The sequence below is a fragment of the Coffea arabica genome, chromosome 2c (assembly GCF_036785885.1).
Source record: "Coffea arabica cultivar ET-39 chromosome 2c, Coffea Arabica ET-39 HiFi, whole genome shotgun sequence".
Lineage (NCBI taxonomy): Eukaryota > Viridiplantae > Streptophyta > Magnoliopsida > Gentianales > Rubiaceae > Coffea > Coffea arabica.
Window position 1 is genome coordinate 60,932,815 of NC_092312.1, and position 18,321 is coordinate 60,951,135.

The window sequence follows — 18,321 nt, forward strand, 5'->3', positions numbered from 1 at the left end:
AGCCAAGGCCAATTCGACCTCTAACCATGAGATACAAAACCGGACAGAATTGGGGATATAAAACCCTAACTTTCTCACATTCCTTCCAAACCAGAAATTGGTTACAATTATCTATCATATACACCTACTAGAGTCATTAAACATCAATTCCCATCATCAAGGATAGCCACAACATTACATTCATATTAAACCAGAAAATTCATCAATAAATTAAAAACTTCACCAATTCATCTCAAACCAAGAAATAAACCACAAATTTCAGCACTTTAGCTACCACTAAGCACAACTTAAGCTTCATTAAGTGTAGGAGGAAGTTCAATAACCACTCACCTAGAAAACAAGAGAGGGAGAGTTGTAGGACACCTTAACTTCTCCAAACACTTCACCAAATCACTTACTAGCACCAACTAGAGAGATTTTATGGAGTAGAAACAAGATCAAGCAAGTGTTTTGGAGGATTTGAGCTAGATAGTTGCCAAACTTTGAAGAGTTCTTCTTCCTTCCTTGCTCAAGGTGGCCGGCCACTATAGAGGTAAGAAATGGTGATTTTTGTGGTAATTTTAAAATATTTAACCAATTGGTCAAAAGGTCAAAAAAATGAATAGTAAGTCATAAGTTACCACCAACCTCATAGTGACACATGTCACCTCTTTAAATGCAATCATATCCTTCTTTTTCCCTCTCACATCAATCACTTCACATCCTCTACTTATCTCTTAACACCCGATAAATTTCCACCAGTATCCGGAATTTACCATAATTGGCAGCATTTTTCCGAACTTTTCGCACTAGTGGGTCCCACGTCCATTATATATTCTTAATTTTTTAAAAACTATCCAATACTAGAAAAATCATCTAAAAACTATAATTACTCATAAAATTCACCAGGAAAATTTTCCTAAGCCAGAAAATGCAGAAAACATGTCTTTAAAGGGGAAAAACCCTAGAAAAATTATTAAGAGGAATTTACGGGTTCTCACATTATATATGTATCCTCTTTGGAAATTAAAAATTATAATGATTAAACAAATATATACCTAAACATTCTCTTCATAAACCTGTCGAATTGCTAGCCAGGTATGCTATTTGTGTACTTTTGGCTCAAAGCTTTTAGATATGATTATTGTCAAACTTTAAAACCAAATAGTCAACTTATATTTGTAACTGCCACGGACACTTTGATCTAGTAGTTAAAATATAACTGCAGAAGTTAGAGGTTCTAGGTCCTCCTTCCCTCGGGATGCATCTTGTGATCCATTGTCCCCCAACCAAAAAACTTGGCTCTGCCCCACAGTGATGAAACAAAATATGACCTTTCCCCGTTCACACACATGGTCTATTATTGGTAATAGCATACACAAATCTAAGCCATTGTGGAATTAAACTGCTCGCTATTATTTGCATAAAATTTCAATCATAGTATTCTTTACTTAAAATGCAGCCTAACTATAGAAATACCTAAAAGCTTTCCCTGCATCTGCCCTCAAATTTGCTTGTCGAGCCGTAAATATACAGCCACTCTATTACAAGCTACCAAAATGAACTTGGCCTATGTACAACAATGCCCCTCTCATGGATGCGGAACCATTTAATCACTATAGGACAGCAGAATTTTCCTACCTTGTACCTGTTGAAGCCATTATATTCACTATCCAATAGTATCCCAAGTACCAATGAATAGTGCAAGCAACATAAAGCGCTTCAATCAACCCTTCACTTGATAGCGCGGAAGCAGCAGCCAAAGGGATTTGAATGTTCATTCTTCCAATGGCCACTCGCACTTTTGACAAAATTTCAACAGGTTTTGTTGTGCTATCCTCAGCATGCTGAGGCTATGCAGTTATCACTCTACAGCAGCATAGCAGTTAAAAGACATCAAAACCACACCAAATTCAACGTCTTTTGGACCTCCTCCTTTTGCCAAGAAGTTTTAGCATGTTGTCAGTGACGTCAGGCTGAGACTTGTCATCTTCATCATGCTTTTTGTCGGTGTGTGTCAACCAAGCCAATGCCTCAACAGCGGCATCCCTCTCTGCAAGTGCTTTGCTTCTCTTTGGTTTACCCACAAACTGCATTCCCTTGAACTCTACCAATGCCCTAAATTCATTTGTCTTGAGGTGCTTGATTTTATATTTAGGAGGAGAGTGACCAGCCCTCATCAACAGAGTTTGTAGCAGGCTCTTGGGGTTCATCCCATCTCTTGTAAATCTGTCATTGTCAGTGGACTCTTTCACCCGCTTGCTTTCACGACCAAAAACAAATCTCCCCTCAGACTGATCTCCCGACACCAATTCTTGTACAGCAAGCATGAGGTATTTCCCCTCTTTATGGATATCAAGACTAGGATCTTGAAACTGCATTTGTAAACAGCAAAGCAGTCATTCCATTGGAAAGCTATCATAATACAAACTTAATGTACAGAAAGAACAGGAGTCAGAACAACCAGTGCTGATAAGTGATATCAGTGATCCCGTCAGTTAAACTGTCACGCGAGACAAATACAACTTTCAATGAAATGACATTTAATTCTGTACAGAGGGGTTGATCACAATTTGCTTAGCTCTTGAAACTGCAAGCACTTGCACTCTTCATGATTATGATATTTTAGACAACAAATGTGTTACACAAGGTTCTTGCTGCTAAAAGGTCAGGAAATGGTAAACGTTTTCGGCTAAAAGTTAATCTTGCTATTATAAATCCTGGCAAGAGCCATACTGTAGTATATCTATCTCTCCCACTAGAAAGTCAGTTTGCAGCAGCCAACCTCACCATTCAAGTACAGGTTTCATACTCAAGTAATGTTGAAGAAAGGGAAAATGTAAGGACTAATAAAAAGTTCACCTTCTTCCGCAGAAGGTTTTCCATCTCCTCCTTCAGCTTCAGGTAGCACTCAGCCAAGCTAGGATCCATAAAAAACTCAATATATCCTTCTAACATCTTCAATTGTCCAGCCTAAAACCGCAAGTACGAGAAAGATTACTAAAAATAGAAATCATTGGAATCCAAATATACCAAATCATCAGCTGAAGAAGAGAGCTACCAGAGTTCCACAGTTGAGGGCACCACCAAAAAGGATCAAGATTGAATCAGATACTCCAGTGGAATCACGTAAGAAAACAGTATTCACCTTCACTTTTTCACCAAAAACCAACCATGGATACGGTATTGTTTGATAGCGGGCATTCACAGAATTCTGCACAAAACCATAGATGTCACTAGCCAAAGGGAGAAGCTAGAAAGCAAGCAATACTCCATTGCAGGGCACAAACATGACTTGAATACTGAAATCAAATAATTAATTGTACCCATATATGACACTAACAAAAAACTATGGCCTGACACAGCTACAAACTGACACTAGCCGCACTATGCCCTTAATGTTGTGATAATCCAAGTATTAAACTAAGTCATATCAGCTTTCAAAGCGCAGACCAAGCTAAACTGCAGCATAAGGCAACCGCTCTCCCTTTATGTGTTGTCATAACAGACCTATGATCTGCAGCCAAGTCTATACTGCCAGACATTCTTCTTCACTTCATTTGAATCCAGCCTCCAAGTTCATGCAATTCTTTCATAAATATGTTAAAAACACAGAATCCTCTTATGTTAATAATGGATACTTTAGGACACTGCAAGTTGTATCACTGTAGATCAAATTCAGAGGAAAACATTTGATGAATACACTTGAGTCAAATGAAGAGGAAGTTGTTCCATCATATAATCTGATACCGTTTCAAATGATAAACTAGAGAACTGCACAAGTTAAAAGGCTAGTTGCAAATGGCAAATGGCTAGTTGCACTGGTACAGCAAAGTTTTACGTGTCCCTTCCATGAGTGTCAGAAAGGAAAATTGGAAGAAAGGTAGGTTCACATTGGAAGAGAGACATTCAGAGGTTTTTTTTTTTTCTTTTTTTTTTTGGCAAAGTTATATCAAATGACCACAATATACAAAAGAAAAGGAGACATGAAATATATTGTCCAGGATAGTAGTGCAGTACATGGGAGAAAAGCAAGTCAGCCACTTTAGGATTTAGTTTGTTTCTTGCTTTGAAATGCTGCAATCCAATATTTTGTTTCTTTCAATATCCTCTCCTCTTTTTTTTTCCTCTTCTTTTTGTTAATTCCATTTTCCATGGCCTTCTTATTTTTCCCTTATTTCTTGGCTCCATTATAATGTAATAACTTCATTTACCAAGCAACAAGACGAGAATCAGACAGGAAGACCTCAACTGGGTACATCAACTGATGTTTAAGAATCAGAAACCTGTAAGAATAATGGATGGCAAACTTGCTTTGCTGTTACTCTTACTAGTAGGCATTCTTCAAAACTCAAAACTCTTCAGGATTGAAGCAAACAGAGCACAATTTGATCAGTAATTGCACAAAAGAATTTCATGGACAGGCATGAATAGATGTTTTATAATCAAAGATGCTGCCTGGTAGAGTATTACTTGTTCATGCTAATTTTTCCCTTGGTTGTCAGCCAACTATCTTTTGGTATCATGAACAAGCTTGTCTAATTGGTAATTCAACAAAATTGCAGTACAGGAAGAAAAAGGGGGGGGGGGGGGGGGGAGGTAAAATTTATCTATGCTTGGGTAAATTATGCTAACACAATCATCTTCTGTGATAATTGGTGCACCCCAACACCAGCTATTAGCATTCAGTTAAACATTGAAAGTGTTGATCCAAACCTAGTAGAGAGTTAGTCTTCTCCTCACAGTAGCATACTGTCTCAGTTTGCCAGAATAAGAAGCACAATATGAGAATAGATATTTTCTGAGTTTCACCAACAGTTTTGTGCGATTTAGAATCATGCATGAACAATTCCTCCCAGACATTTAAGTACCAAAGAAATCATTACATGCATTCCCTAGATATCAGTTATGTGTGTGTCTTTAAAACATACCGCATATAGTAAGACCTGACCATCATCCATTGTCTTGAAAGACATTGACGTCTCCCTGTGCTGAAATGAAGAATAAGGAGCGAATGACTTAATCAATTGTATTTGTTAAAACATCAAATTAGCAAACAGAGTCACCTTACCACTACAGATGCAACTCCAGGAAACAAGCCAGAGCATATAACTGCCCGGACCAATGATTGATTATGACTTAATTTATTGTTTGTTGCTGCATCCGCATCCAACAATCCAGCGTCTTTCAAAATAAAGCTGAACTGCTTCCGAAGAGAATGGATGGCTTGAAGAGTCTGGACAGAGAGGAAGTTCCTCCAACAGTACTCATATGCAGATCCTTCTCTCTCCGCATCCTTCCATCCTTCATATGCACGGACAAGAGCCATATGGTCGCTATAGTCTTTAACGGAGAATCTTGACTTAGCTGTCCCTGCCAACTGCATTAGAAAGAGGAACATGTTTAGCCTACAAATATTCCTACCAAGTATGATTCAAGGCTCCATACAGTCAGACAAATTATAGAGAAACTATTAGAAATGTGGGTCTGCAAAATACCGAGCAGTTTTTTCAAGAAAATAGAGCAAGAATTAAATTGCTCAACCTAACAATGTATACCATTGGCAATCAGTACAACTCTACAAGGCATGCTTAACAGGATTCTTGGTATGATTCCACAAAACAACACAGCAACACGTGCAAAGAAATGCATTGTGACCCTCAAACTTTGAGGGCAACAGGATTCATTCTGTCAAAAAACCTAAGGGTTGAACTTGCACAACCATCAAAGCATTATCTAACTATACAAATCCCTTATACCAATAGTTTAGGTCAGGCACTTGATAGAATTTATGAATTCATCATGTTCAAAGCAAATACTTTTACCTACATGACAACTAGTGCTTTTGATTTTCTTATTCGAGTGACTTCAGGATTTTTAATTTCTCTAATCCTGTGAATAATAATCATAACTTCACATGTTTAACCTCTACTTTGTATGGTCTTGCTGAAAATTCACAAAGAATCTTAATTCATTCTCTCAAATAGTGCTCGATTTTTTAACCAATACTTACAAATCTCCACAAACATGTTTACATCCATTTATATAGGTTCAGAAGTAAAGGACATGACCATTAATGGCCAGTCAGGCTGAGCTTTGGTATTCCATATTCTTGACTGTTGGAGTCAGGAGAATAACATCATACAAAAGCTAGGATAAGCTGATCTTCGTAAAGATGAACTGCACAGGTTTTGATGCTTAATTGCCATTGTCAGGATGAATTTGCTAATTGAATGATGTGAAATTGCATTCGAAGTTCAAACAATCTACTAAAAGGCCTAACACGTTGAAGCAATTAGTGAAATGATAAATGTGGATAAAAAAGAGATGTTGCGAAAGTACAAGTGGTGGTTGAATAAATGCTACTTTACAAGCATATAATCCACATCAGGTGGTGAAAATGAGGGACCCAAACTTATGTAGTGAAAAGAAATGGCATCTAATATAGCTTTGATCCTCACTTTAGCAAATGCAATCAGCACAAGAAGAAATTCTAGGGATTCCAAATAAATCAACAAAGTTCCCATAACATCAGCTAAATACTCTCATATGTCCTTAAATAATTCCCATAACATCAGCTAAATACTCTCATGTGTCCTTAAATAAACTCATGATATTCGTATGCCATAAACAGGTGAAAAATAAAAGATTTTTTTTTTTTTTGAAGATGAAGATATTTAAGTTTCGAGGCATAATTTTAAGAAGTATCTTGAAAAGGGACCATATGGGTATGCCTTGCTAAGCAAACTTGACTTAAGATTTCCTGTGTACTTTGAAACATCTTATTCTTTTCTTTTGCACAAAGTCACTCATACAAGAAAACTGGCATCATATGTGCCACATATCCATTTCTGATTCCATTCTTTAATCCATTCTGATTCCCCTCTTATTCTTTTCTTTTGCACTAAGTCGCTCATACAAGAAAATGGCATCATATGTACCACATCTCCATTTCTACCAAAGCTAGTAGAAAATAAGAATATCAAAAAAGAAAGCAAAAGGCATTTTAAAGCATTGAATGAAACTATTTTCAGTCTTGTACCCACATCCTTTTTGTCTTGAGGCAAAAGGAAAGGATCCCTGACACTAAGGCCAGCCACAATTGTCAAAACTGGATCAAAACAACGAAAAACAGCACCCATAATCAGCATCTTCCCAAGCTTTGGATCCACAGGAAGCACCGATAAAAACTCCCCTGAATGAGCAAGGAATATGTAGTTTCATAAGAAGCCTGGTATGATACAAGAGGTTAGGCGTATTGAACATCAATTTAGTCAAAATACCATACCAAGATTTGTAAGATTTTCACTTTCATCTAATGCACCAATCATCTTTAAAAACCCAACAGCATTTTGCACCTGCAAGACATTGAGATGTGCATTTGATTAAAGAAACAACAACCTATTTGACCAGAACAAACTAAACGGTATTCATTGTACCTACAGATATGTAAAGTATGAACATATAAAACCATCAGCAGAACTCTCAGACACTTCTTTTAAGCCAGATAATCTGTAAGCCCTGATACTCATTTATCAAAATCATACAGGTTAACCTGAAGATACCATCAAATTAAATTCATCACTGAAACAGTGGCCAAGTGGAATTCATTACTCAGCTAACTCACAAACTTGAAACCTAAACTTATTCATTTCTTTAATTCCTCTGGACACTAAAAGAATTCTATCGCTGAAGAGATTCTGCTTCTACGAAATGCCCTACATTAAAGTGTCTATTCAAATTTTTGAGACATTTTTTTACATATATGTTTACAAGTATGTGTATCCTGTTTAGACTACATTGTTGATTCAATTCAGATGAGAAAAAGATAAAGTAGTGTGTTTGGATTGTAAGTTATTTGAGATATTTTTACTGTAGCACTTTTTGTGATGTGATGTATGTGAGATAAAAAGGTAATTGGGAAGATAAAAAGGTTTATTGGAAATTGTAATGGTCAAATAACTTACAATCCAAACATGAAAGAGTTTGAGTTTGAGTTTTTATCCAAACACACTCTAGGATTTGAAACTCAAACTTAACATGAAAGAGTCATTTTAATTGCTTAAATCTGGAAAAGATAGAAATGTATATCCACATAACATTGCTCAACCATCTTCGAAGCAGCTCGGAAGAAAGTGGGGAGCGAGGATGTGAACAAAATGGGAAAAGCTTACCGCCAAAGGTTTAGGAGGCTGAAGGGCAGATGAAAGAAATTCTCCTATACTTCGAACTTGCAAACTTTTGATTTGTAAGCAGAGAGAATTTAAAGGAGTTCTCAACAATTCAGGAAGTTGGTATTCAGCAAAAGCTTCAAAAACACACCGTGGGTACAGATGGTAGCACTCACCCGGCTGCACACGACCAGCTCTACCCCTTCTCTGCAACCAAGAAATAATAATGACCTCCTTTGTATAAGCAGATAAAACCAAAGATATTATTAAGTTTCACATGAAGCTTGCTTTTTGATTAAGTATAATCATCCAACTAAAGGAGATAAGCAAAAGGAAATCGAACAGAAGAGGAGATCTTCTTTAAGGACCAATTAGACTTCGGATTCCCTAGTCAGCATTTGATCATGGGGTAAAAAAAGTAAATAAATATATTAAATAGTTCATTCTACTGTTCAATGATAAACATTTAAAAAAATGAAAATACAAGAGCAAAAAACATGTTAACTAAATACATAAAACAGAGGAAAAAAAAAGGTTGTTCTTGATCCCAAGCATTGCTATTTTATGCTTTTATGAGAACAACCAAAAAACTTCTCTGAACGCCTGAGCACTTGCAAATAATATAGGCTTACAATGTTCTACAAGCAATCTTCACTTGGATTGCCAAAACAAAAACATAAGAAACAATATAGACACTCCCCAATATATCAAAATCAACAAAAACATAAATACTGATCCTGATACAAAAGATACAAAGGAATGAGAACTTTATAGCATCAGCAAAAATAGGAATATTCGAGGAATGGTAACTAGATTTGGAGTGAAGCAAAAAATTGGAGTAATGAACTCACTTGCCGAGCAGAAGCCTGGGATATCCACGAAGGCAGTAAACAAGGAGTGTTATTCAGTGCGTCATAGGTAGTCTCCTTTGCTTTTCCGCAATCAACCACAAAAACTATGTCATTGATTGTAATACTAGCCTCAGCCATATTAGTAGCAAGTACAATTTTACGAACATTTGGAGGTGGCTTCTCAAATATGAGTTTCTGTAGATAAATATCACCTTGTCAACAAAATGATAATGGACTATAAAAATACAGAGTAAAAGCAAACAAAACTAAAAAATATAAAATAGGAAAAACTCAGAAGACAGTGTCATTTCCAAAAGTGAATGTATGGCATTACACATTAGCTGAACAGGGTGTTACACTTGAATTAAACAGATCCATCCAACAACTTGAGAATAACCATCAACAATGATAGAAAAGTCTTCTAAAAGCCAAGAAATAGAAGAGTCCAAGAAAATGGAAGGAAAAAAAAGAGTACAGTGTATGACGAACAACACACTGCAAGGAGATCAAACTCCATATGAAAAGCTCACGCTTTCTGTCAAGTGGTGGTGGTGGACCATGTGCAGTTAAGTTTTCAGTCATAAGAAGGACAGAAAGAAGAAAAAGAATCAAAGATTAAGAAATTGAGGTGGCACATTATAACTGATAAGAGGATGAGAGAATGGATCATGGTTTAATCGTTATAAAATTGGGCCCAATCCAATGACATCCGTTTGTATAGTGGATGTAACTGGATTCAGTTAATTCAATCCAGTATCCAATTATATTAAGCCATTTGTATCCTACATTCATTAGGACCACTCTAGCTAATGGGCAACACCTGTGGCAGCCAACTGGCTAAGGCTGGCTAGAACTGCCAAGAGGACCAGTAAAAAACAAGACAGGAAGAATTTTGCTGTCTGCAGCTTGTGAAGTCAAAATTCAATTTTGATGTGATATTTGAGAGATACGACCCTTGGTGTCTAGATAAGGCGCCTCATCAAGTTAAAAAATGATAATTGAGTGACAACAAGACGAAAGATGCTGGGACATGCCATATACTTGTCTACTTTAGTGTGCCCTTGAGCTTACAAGTCAGTCTAGGAGAATCATATGAACATAAGATTTGGTGGATTCAGAAAGGAGATAGAGAAGTCTGAAGGTAACTTATTTGCAGGATTCACAAATTACCGCCTACTGATTGGACTTGGGATACTTCTTAATAAGACAGAAATTGGGGAGGCACTCTTGGTATATGGGCCATCAGCTTCCCTCTTGCTTATTGGTCAATTGTCAGCAACATATTGCTGTAAATCCAAAGGTCAGCTTAGGCTACGAGAGGAGTACCATTATTCTCCATGTTCGTTGATGAACCAGAATAAACAGCACTACACAAGACTGCTCTGGGCAATCTCCAAGAACTGTAGTTTAAGGCACGGAAACCAGTAGCCTAACCATCTAGCAATCAACAACCTTATATCACTAATGTTTTGAGCAATAAAGGCACACCAGGTGGTGTATCCTAACTCATTGCAGAAGAATTGAGATCTAGCCTTGCCATGGAGCTTGCACTGCTATAAAGGGTGCATGGTATTTGAGATGTTAAGCTTTGGACATTGGTAGTTGGGAGCTTTAGCAATGTTGACCATATCATGCAGAAGGTACAAATGAACCATGGAAAGAATGCTTCCCTTCTAAGGCTGCTTCACTTCTAAGGCAAGGCAAATGCAACTGATGCCTAGGTAGGACAGGCACCATCGCAAGTTTCAAGCAAAAGAATTGTTCCTCAACCGTTCAAGCAGGCCTCAGTGCTCGAAGCAAGCAAGCATTCTGGCCTTCCTAGAGGGGCACAGAGAACCAGTGTGAAGAACAGTACATACAGAATATTGGAGACAAAGGCCTGGCGTTCTGATGATGCTTGTGAGAGTTCAAGTATGTTCCCTAACACTAGGTTCATCATCTTGAGGCAAAACTTCCAGATGGTGGTCTTAGGCACAAGGGTGACTGAAAATTACATGAAATGTCGAGTATAGCGCTATCAATTTTCACAAGACGTGAAACAGTTGGGTGAATCTCGACCTATAGCTAGTTGAATTGAGCAGTGCCACATGAAGTAGATGCTAGCATAGGGAAATTATTGCTTCCACAAAAGGGTCATGATCATACTTGAATGCACAAATCCTATGCAGTTGAGTGAGACTCAAAATGTTCTCACTCACTTAAATGGAAAAGAGGTCCAAAAATGGAATCTTAAGAAAGCAGGTGTATGTAGAAGGATTTGGATACCACCAGAAGCTGGCAAAAAATTGCTGATTATATCATATCACTGTATGTGCAAGCTAGCCTTAGCACAAATCATGCTACATGACAAAAGAGTATTAGAGCTCTATGATATTATTCCTGAAACAAGAATACCAATAGACTGCTGATGCATATGAACCACTGGAAGTCTAAGCAAAAGTCAACCTTAATCTACATTTTCGGAGCAAGTAAAGCAAGAAGAAAACTGAAGTGAAGACAACATAGACTAATCCTAAATCTACTAAAGGGGGAAAAAACTATTCTGAATCTATCCAAAAGCAAATACTGGATTGGACACAAATGATGAAGTAGGTGCTGAAGTGAACTTCTCTTTTTCTTTCCACCTGTATCTAAGAAAAGGAATACGAAGCTTGCAAAAGAAAATTGATGGGATACGTAAGAAACTTGGAAGAGCAAATTAGTCTTCGATAGTACCAAAAATGAATGTTTGAGATAAACTTATTAATCCATTGATATCCAAATGGAGCATATTCATATCAACATAAGTCAACCATACCACTTTGGCATGCAAAAGAAAAAGGCAGCAAGGAAAAGCAATATCTTAGAAAAGAATATGAGATTCAACAACTTCAATACGTTGGGAAATTAAAGCCCTCTTCCAGCACATTGAGGCAGGTAAAACAAAGAACTATCTATATAACACATTGATATTAAAGCTAGTGAGTAGTGACAACAGCAAATAAATGATAACAAGAATAAAATACTTTAGGAAAACAAAATATCTATGGTAACAATGATCATCAGCATGGTAAGATCAGTACAAGAAAAAGGAACTCAAAGAAAATGCAGCACCTGTTCAGCGGTTGCCATTGAACCATGACATGTAAGTAGAAGCACCCTGTTAGGGTCACCTAACAGTGGATGAGCTTTAATTTGATCCCTCAAGCAACTAATATCCTCCCAACCAGTCATAAATACCAGCACAGCACCAGGTCGTTCCTTCCGACATATATGGCATAAAACAGCCTCTATAAGATTGAACCCAGTACAATCAGGTGTCCAACATGAGAGTGAATCACGTGCTCTGGCACTATAATTCTCAAAGTTTGAGTTATTCAGAGCATCCTGTGAAAAGATTCAAAAGCTCACATATGAACATTACTCTTTGTAGGTCCAATGCATGTGACCTGCACTCTTTGAATAGTTGTTGTCTACCAGTGAAGATTAAAGAAAGTTACATTTAAGCAGGATTGAAAGAGGTAGTTCTTATAACAAGATAATAACATACAGCAAATATGGTGGTCCCAGAAAAGATTTGGTCCACCAATTTTGTCCAGTTACTACCTTAGATGAGGTATGCACTTCAAGAAAGACAAATTTCTTCGCTCAAACCAGTAGTAGCATTTATAATTATTGGAATAGTTACCCTATTAGGGAAATGGCCTTCAATTAAGATATGAGCTTTAACTTTCCACCGCCTCCCCCTTGCTACAGGAAGTATGCCAACATACACGTGATATGAGCAACAAAAGAATACCAGCCCAATGCAGAAGAAACAATTGGTAAAATGAACTAATCAGATTCACAATCTTTTGTATTCCTTGCAACAATTTCAAATTTTTCCAAAAGAGAAAAGTTCGTCAAATGGTCTCTGTGTAACTACAATCTCCCAGGATCAAGAACTAAGTTGTTCTAATGCACATCTTATCGTATGGCTCAGCAACACTATTCACAGAAATTATTTTTGACTTGTAAAGTTATAACATTCCTTCTCATTCATCTGATAAAAAATTTAAGCTTGTATTAAATCAGATGGGGTTACAAGAAAAAGAATCCAACTATTACTATGGAAAAAGTTGTGAGAGTGCAAAAGCCTTCCAAATCATCATAAAAGGCTAACATTTTCAGCCCAAAAAAAAAGGAAAAATGACCTGGGTGTATAATACAGAGATTGAAAAATTTTACCAACATGTGAAGATCTGTTAACTCAAGTTTCTGTGTAACTTAGCCTTATTAAAGAAGAATGTGCCAGCCAAAAAAAAACCCTTAAAAACTTCAACATTCAAATTTATACAAACAATACTTGTACAAAACAAGAAAATACAATGACCAAAGGGAAACAAATACTCAACCAAAAATCAAATATGTGTGGAAGCAAAAGCAGCAAAGATTTTCTATAGAGTATATCTCGAGCAGAGTTTGTTACCTCAACAAGAGATGTTATCTGATTCTTCTTCTTTCGTGGAGCTAGCTGCTTTTGTGTTTTCCATACCTTCTCTTGGCCATAATCATCAATTTGGTTGAATGAAGTCAGCTTATATCCAGTCATTTCCAGTACATCTTCCAGAAAGTGAGTTCTCACGGGATACGTGAATCCCTACACTCATTTTCAACAAAGGTGTTTAGGGGACGGGGGTGATAGGGTTGGAGGAGTGCTTACACTCTTCCAAATTGAAACACACAGTGTAGACAACATTAACTAAATTTCGCAGGAGATATAAAGATTGAAAGGGGATAATTTCAAGGTCTAAATTGTGCTCCAGCTCAGACAAATTTTTTTCCTTAACTACAATACCAAGTTATCAAATTTATTCAAAGGATGTGAGAAGAAAGCAAAAAAGAAATTATTTGGTTGATAAGGTCAACTTTGCAAAGAATTTCACAACAGCCCCAAATAAAACCAAGCATAAGTAAACTCTGTTGGCCACACCATAAGTCAGATTAGTGGTTTAGAGAAGGAAATCTAAAGCATACTCGATACTTATTCCAAGATTAAGAAACCTACAAACTGTATCCTGCAAGATACAACAGGAACTTCTGATACCATATGGAAACCCCAATAAGGATATACCACTTAGCTTGACAATTTACCGGAATGTGAATTATAGGTGCTCCTCCAAAATAACTGGAGAACAGATCAGCATTTAGAGTAGCACTCATCAAAATCAACCTTAAATCTCGACGTTGCACAAGAAGATCCTTCAATACAATCAACAGGAAGTCTGATAACAAAATAGCAGAAAAGACTATGACAATCAGCATATGATGCTTTGCTGAAAAAACTCGAGAAGATAGGGAAAAACTTTAAAAAACTATACTAACCTTCATTCATGCCACGCTCATGAATTTCATCCACGAAGACATGAGTAATACCATTCAGGTTGTGGTCACTCAATAGCCGACGGAGTAAAATGCCACTTGTGCAAAAGAGAAGTTGTGTGTTTTTTCCCTTCATTCCCTCTAGCCTCACTTTAAAACCAACCTACCAAAAAATTTCTGTGAAGGACAGTAGCTCAAATAAAGAAGTTTCCAAGTTGAACTATCTATCTAGTGAATGGACACTTCAAATCCCAGTCAATCATAAGAAAAGTTAAAGCAAAAGAGCAATAGAAGGCCTACTGATTCACCAAGAGGCTCTCCTCTTTCTGTAGATACTCTTTCTGCAACAGCCATAGCAGATATTCTACGTGGCTGTGTGCAAATTATGCTACAAAATGCTCCACGACCAGATTCTATTTCTGACTCTAATATGTACTGAGGAAGTTGGGTGGTCTTACCACACCCAGTCTCCCCAGATATCACAACCACCTGTAGAGCAGAAAGGAAGCGGATCAACTTCCATATAGAACTCATAATTGTGATGATTCATCCAAGGAAGAAACCATCCTCTTTACAAACGACCAAACAGCCGCACACAAAAATCTTTTGAAACTTTAAGTACTGTTTAGGCATTAGATACAGAAGGTTGAAAAGCATAGATGAAAACAAGATACATCATATTTCATCTGTAGACAGCACATAAGTTCTTTTAAATATTACAACATATCAGGCAATACATCAAAGTTACAGAACTTATTAAAACACTAGAAGTTTCACATATGCTAAACTAGATGAGGTACATTGTTGAAGCCTATCTTTTGTGCAAGCTTGTTTTTTTAAACATTCAAAGTGAAATACACAGACTCTGTAGTGTAAGTAACAAATTAAAAAGTACGAGTTCTGCTGGTGAACCTGATTATTTGCAATAGATTGAAGCAGCCTTTCCTTCTCCCTGAATGCAGGGAGAGATTTCCGAAAATCCAGCATCTTTCTTCCTTCATGTGATTCCTACATCAAAAGAAAAAATTACTTCAGTGCACAATCCAGTAAAAAAAAATCAAGAAGTAAAATCTCAAGTATTGATATACATTGAAAGTATCTGCAATCACTTTCAGAACTTTTTGCATCCAGTACAATAGAACAAAACGCTTCCACAAAAAAAATTACATTTAGCAAAACAAAGATACTCTGTCCATAATGCAGCGAACTGTAGCATGATTAAGTCTCCAGTAGCTTTTAATCAGACAGAAGTCAAAACTAAACCAGGAATAAGGAGTTTTGGATTAGAAAAACAATCAGAAAATGTGACTATATTCTCAATAATGATGTCCAAGTGTCAATGAAAAGCAATATGCTAAGATAGTATACATGCATATGCACTTGAAAGGTATATATGTATGCATGCACATGCATTCTTCTATACATCACCATATGTATGCATGCGCACATTATAAGAGGTTAAAACATATATGAATCAATACAAAGAATATCTGGCAGTGAACAAGGAAAAAGCTGAATGCTTCAAATAGTCATTCAAGACATGGGTGGATAGTTTACATGGATGAGAACAAAACAGACATCTACATATTTAGTAATAACAACCTAAGTAAACAATAAATGCAATACTAGTTTTTATCAAGTACTTAATTAATGGAACGTCACTCAGGAGCTGGTGCAAATTGCTTGCATGCAATTCTGAGAATCATGCCTAATGCCATCCAAAGAGGTAAGAGAAACATAGAAAGTAACCACCAAATACCTGCCAAGCCCTCTGCATGTTACGCATCCGCAAGCTCCGTCTCTGGAGAACCTTCTCCATGACAGATCCATCAAGGAGGGAGTCAGGATTTTCTTCATTATTCACATCTTCAACCTGATCCATGGATTTGCTTTCGCCTGAAGCTTCATCGCTTTTAACACAACTTAGCTGCAATCGGTCCAAATGTTCCTGAAGCAGACCCTCAACTCTCCTCTGTAAACTCAATGGGATAACGACCTGCAAGTCTTGAATAAATTAAGAATAATCAACTGCTTATAAATGCAAATCCTAAAAAAAATCAACAAGTAATTACATACCTCCCTCTGAGGTCGCTTATCATCAAGATCTGGCCTGTAGTTAGGGAGAGGCACCTTGCTTGCAACTACAACTTTGCCATATATTTCGCTGAACATGGTTGTCAACATTGCACCAGACAAAATAAAAAAAAATCTCAAACAAAATCAGGAAAAAATAAAGCCAAACAGAATAAAAGCACGATAATGCAAAAAGTTCTCTACCAGTAAAGTCCCATGCGTTTAGCCAAATTCGATATTTGCTCAAAGTCTCTCCTGTCCCTTTTATCTCTGGACACAATTTCTTGATCCTTTTCATTCCTCAACAGCATACTAAGTTTCCACTTCCATTCATCAATGTTGGCCACTGACGAAGATGCCTACAATAACAATAGCCCTAAAACTAATTATTCTCCAGCTCAATTTTCAATCATACAGATAGCAAAAAGAACATTCACACATAACCATCACAAGCCATTTAACCTTTCCAAGCAGTAACTAATAGCACCACTAAAAATTCAACTAGTAAAATTCAAACTTCTCCTCCATTTCTACTACAAGTTCGATGAATGAAAACGAAAAACATCATTTATTACGAAACCATTCAAACGAAACTAAAGTAGAAAAAAATGACAAAACAGCACGCACAAATTAATGCAAACAAAATTAAACCAAAGGGAAATAAAAAAAACTTTTCCATTCGATTATCGAGAAGTATAGATTACCGGCTGGTTGTCGTAATCGCATTCGTACTCGTCATCAGAGAACTGTTCAACGGCGTAACTAGAATAGCTCCGGCCTAGGGACCCACTGGCAAGAGTGGCCGAATTGCACAATAAATTGGACAGAGAAATACTTAAAACTCTTCTAATTAACCGCTCCCCAGCAGCCGCCGGCGGTAATACTAACGGCAAGGATAATGAGAGAGTAGAGAAGAGTGGAAATGATGGTGTTGATGAAGAAGTATTAAGCCTAATTCTTCTTTTGGAGCATGATGCTAAGATAAACCCAAGCCTTGAATGCATTATAATTTGGAGGGAGAAAAATGAAAATCTTCTTGTTTTAAATGGGATTCAAGTTCTCGGTGCCATGGCGGTTTTTATTTTATTTTATTTTGTTCCCTCCGTTTTAGAGCGGACAAGTGAGGATTCCGGAGTCTGCTAATCTAAATGGAGGACGGGAAGTATCTAGGGCTGTCAACGGGCCGAATTACTATGCCGGATCCGGATCCGACCCGTTTATCCGACGGGTCTTTTATTCTATGTTCCGGATCCGAATCCGGCGGGTCTCGGATCCGGATCCGGGTCTACCCGAACAAATTTACCAAATTTTATAATTTCTAATAAAAATGAGAAAAAAATATATTTGTAAACTAATTTCTAACTAATGCAAAGAAAAAACCAAATAAGAAAAGAAATCAAATTAATTTTATTAAAATACATCACCCTAATCAAATTATATTGATAAATATATATTTTTTAAATTATTAATTCATTTATATCCGGATCCGGGTCTAATACGGGTCGGAATACTATATTCCGTATCCGACCCGTTTTTTTGTGTTGACAAAACGGATCCGGATCCGGAAAACGGAATTAAATCCCTACCCATACCCGCAATAATTTCACGGATCCGGTCCGGATCCGGGTCTAGACCCGACCCGTTGACAGGCCTAGAAGTACTGGATGCCTCGCAGCGGCCAAGGGGAGCGTAAATTGATTAAACCGGACCCCAAAACTGGATCGTCTCGGTTCCCTTCAAATTTGGAGATTTGAATGGGGATTATTTGACATCGAAATTGACTTTAGGTGAAAGGAATCGATAATTTAATAATTTTGTGTAGTTTTTTGGAATTCAATTTTAATCAAAAACCAACTTCGTTTTATTTTCTCTTTTAATCTTTTACCTTGTCTTATTTCTACATTTTT

At 37.0% G+C, this 18,321-nt stretch overlaps 1 protein-coding gene across 2 annotated transcripts; it reads right to left on the minus strand.

The window, feature by feature from the left end:
- Positions 1–1,371: 1,371 nt before the first annotated feature.
- LOC113727401 (DExH-box ATP-dependent RNA helicase DExH3) lies at positions 1,372–17,559 on the minus strand. Of its 2 annotated transcripts, XM_027251548.2 has the most exons (19): positions 17,119–17,559; positions 16,619–16,773; positions 16,418–16,505; positions 16,101–16,337; positions 15,254–15,349; positions 14,642–14,830; positions 14,345–14,504; positions 14,114–14,244; positions 13,449–13,619; positions 12,095–12,367; positions 9,002–9,196; positions 8,154–8,357; positions 7,268–7,337; positions 7,026–7,174; positions 5,051–5,359; positions 4,911–4,970; positions 3,041–3,193; positions 2,842–2,952; positions 1,372–2,354 (listed from the first exon to the last, which is right to left on the minus strand). In XM_027251548.2, exons 1-19 carry the CDS (start codon positions 17,416–17,418, stop codon positions 1,893–1,895), a joined length of 3,513 nt encoding a protein of 1,170 aa, XP_027107349.2. In that variant the 5' UTR covers positions 17,419–17,559; the 3' UTR covers positions 1,372–1,892. The 2 variants fall into 2 exon arrangements, with proteins under 2 accessions (XP_027107349.2, XP_027107350.2); XM_027251549.2 differs by lacking the exon at positions 17,119–17,559 and having other exon boundaries at positions 16,101–16,345; positions 16,619–16,642.
- Positions 17,560–18,321: the final 762 nt, after the last annotated feature.

Bases quoted from the DNA above. Each gene is read 5' to 3' on its own strand.
- LOC113727401 (XM_027251548.2), bottom strand. From the start codon at position 17,418: ATGCATTCAAGGCTTGGGTTTATCTTAGCATCATGCTCCAAAAGAAGA. The intron at 16,506-16,618 runs GTAGAGAACTTT...AACCATGTTCAG, and splicing joins AAACGCATGGGACTTTACTG to CGAAATATATGGCAAAGTTG. The intron at 2,355-2,841 runs GTGAACTTTTTA...TTACAAATGCAG, and splicing joins AAAACCTTCTGCGGAAGAAG to TTTCAAGATCCTAGTCTTGA.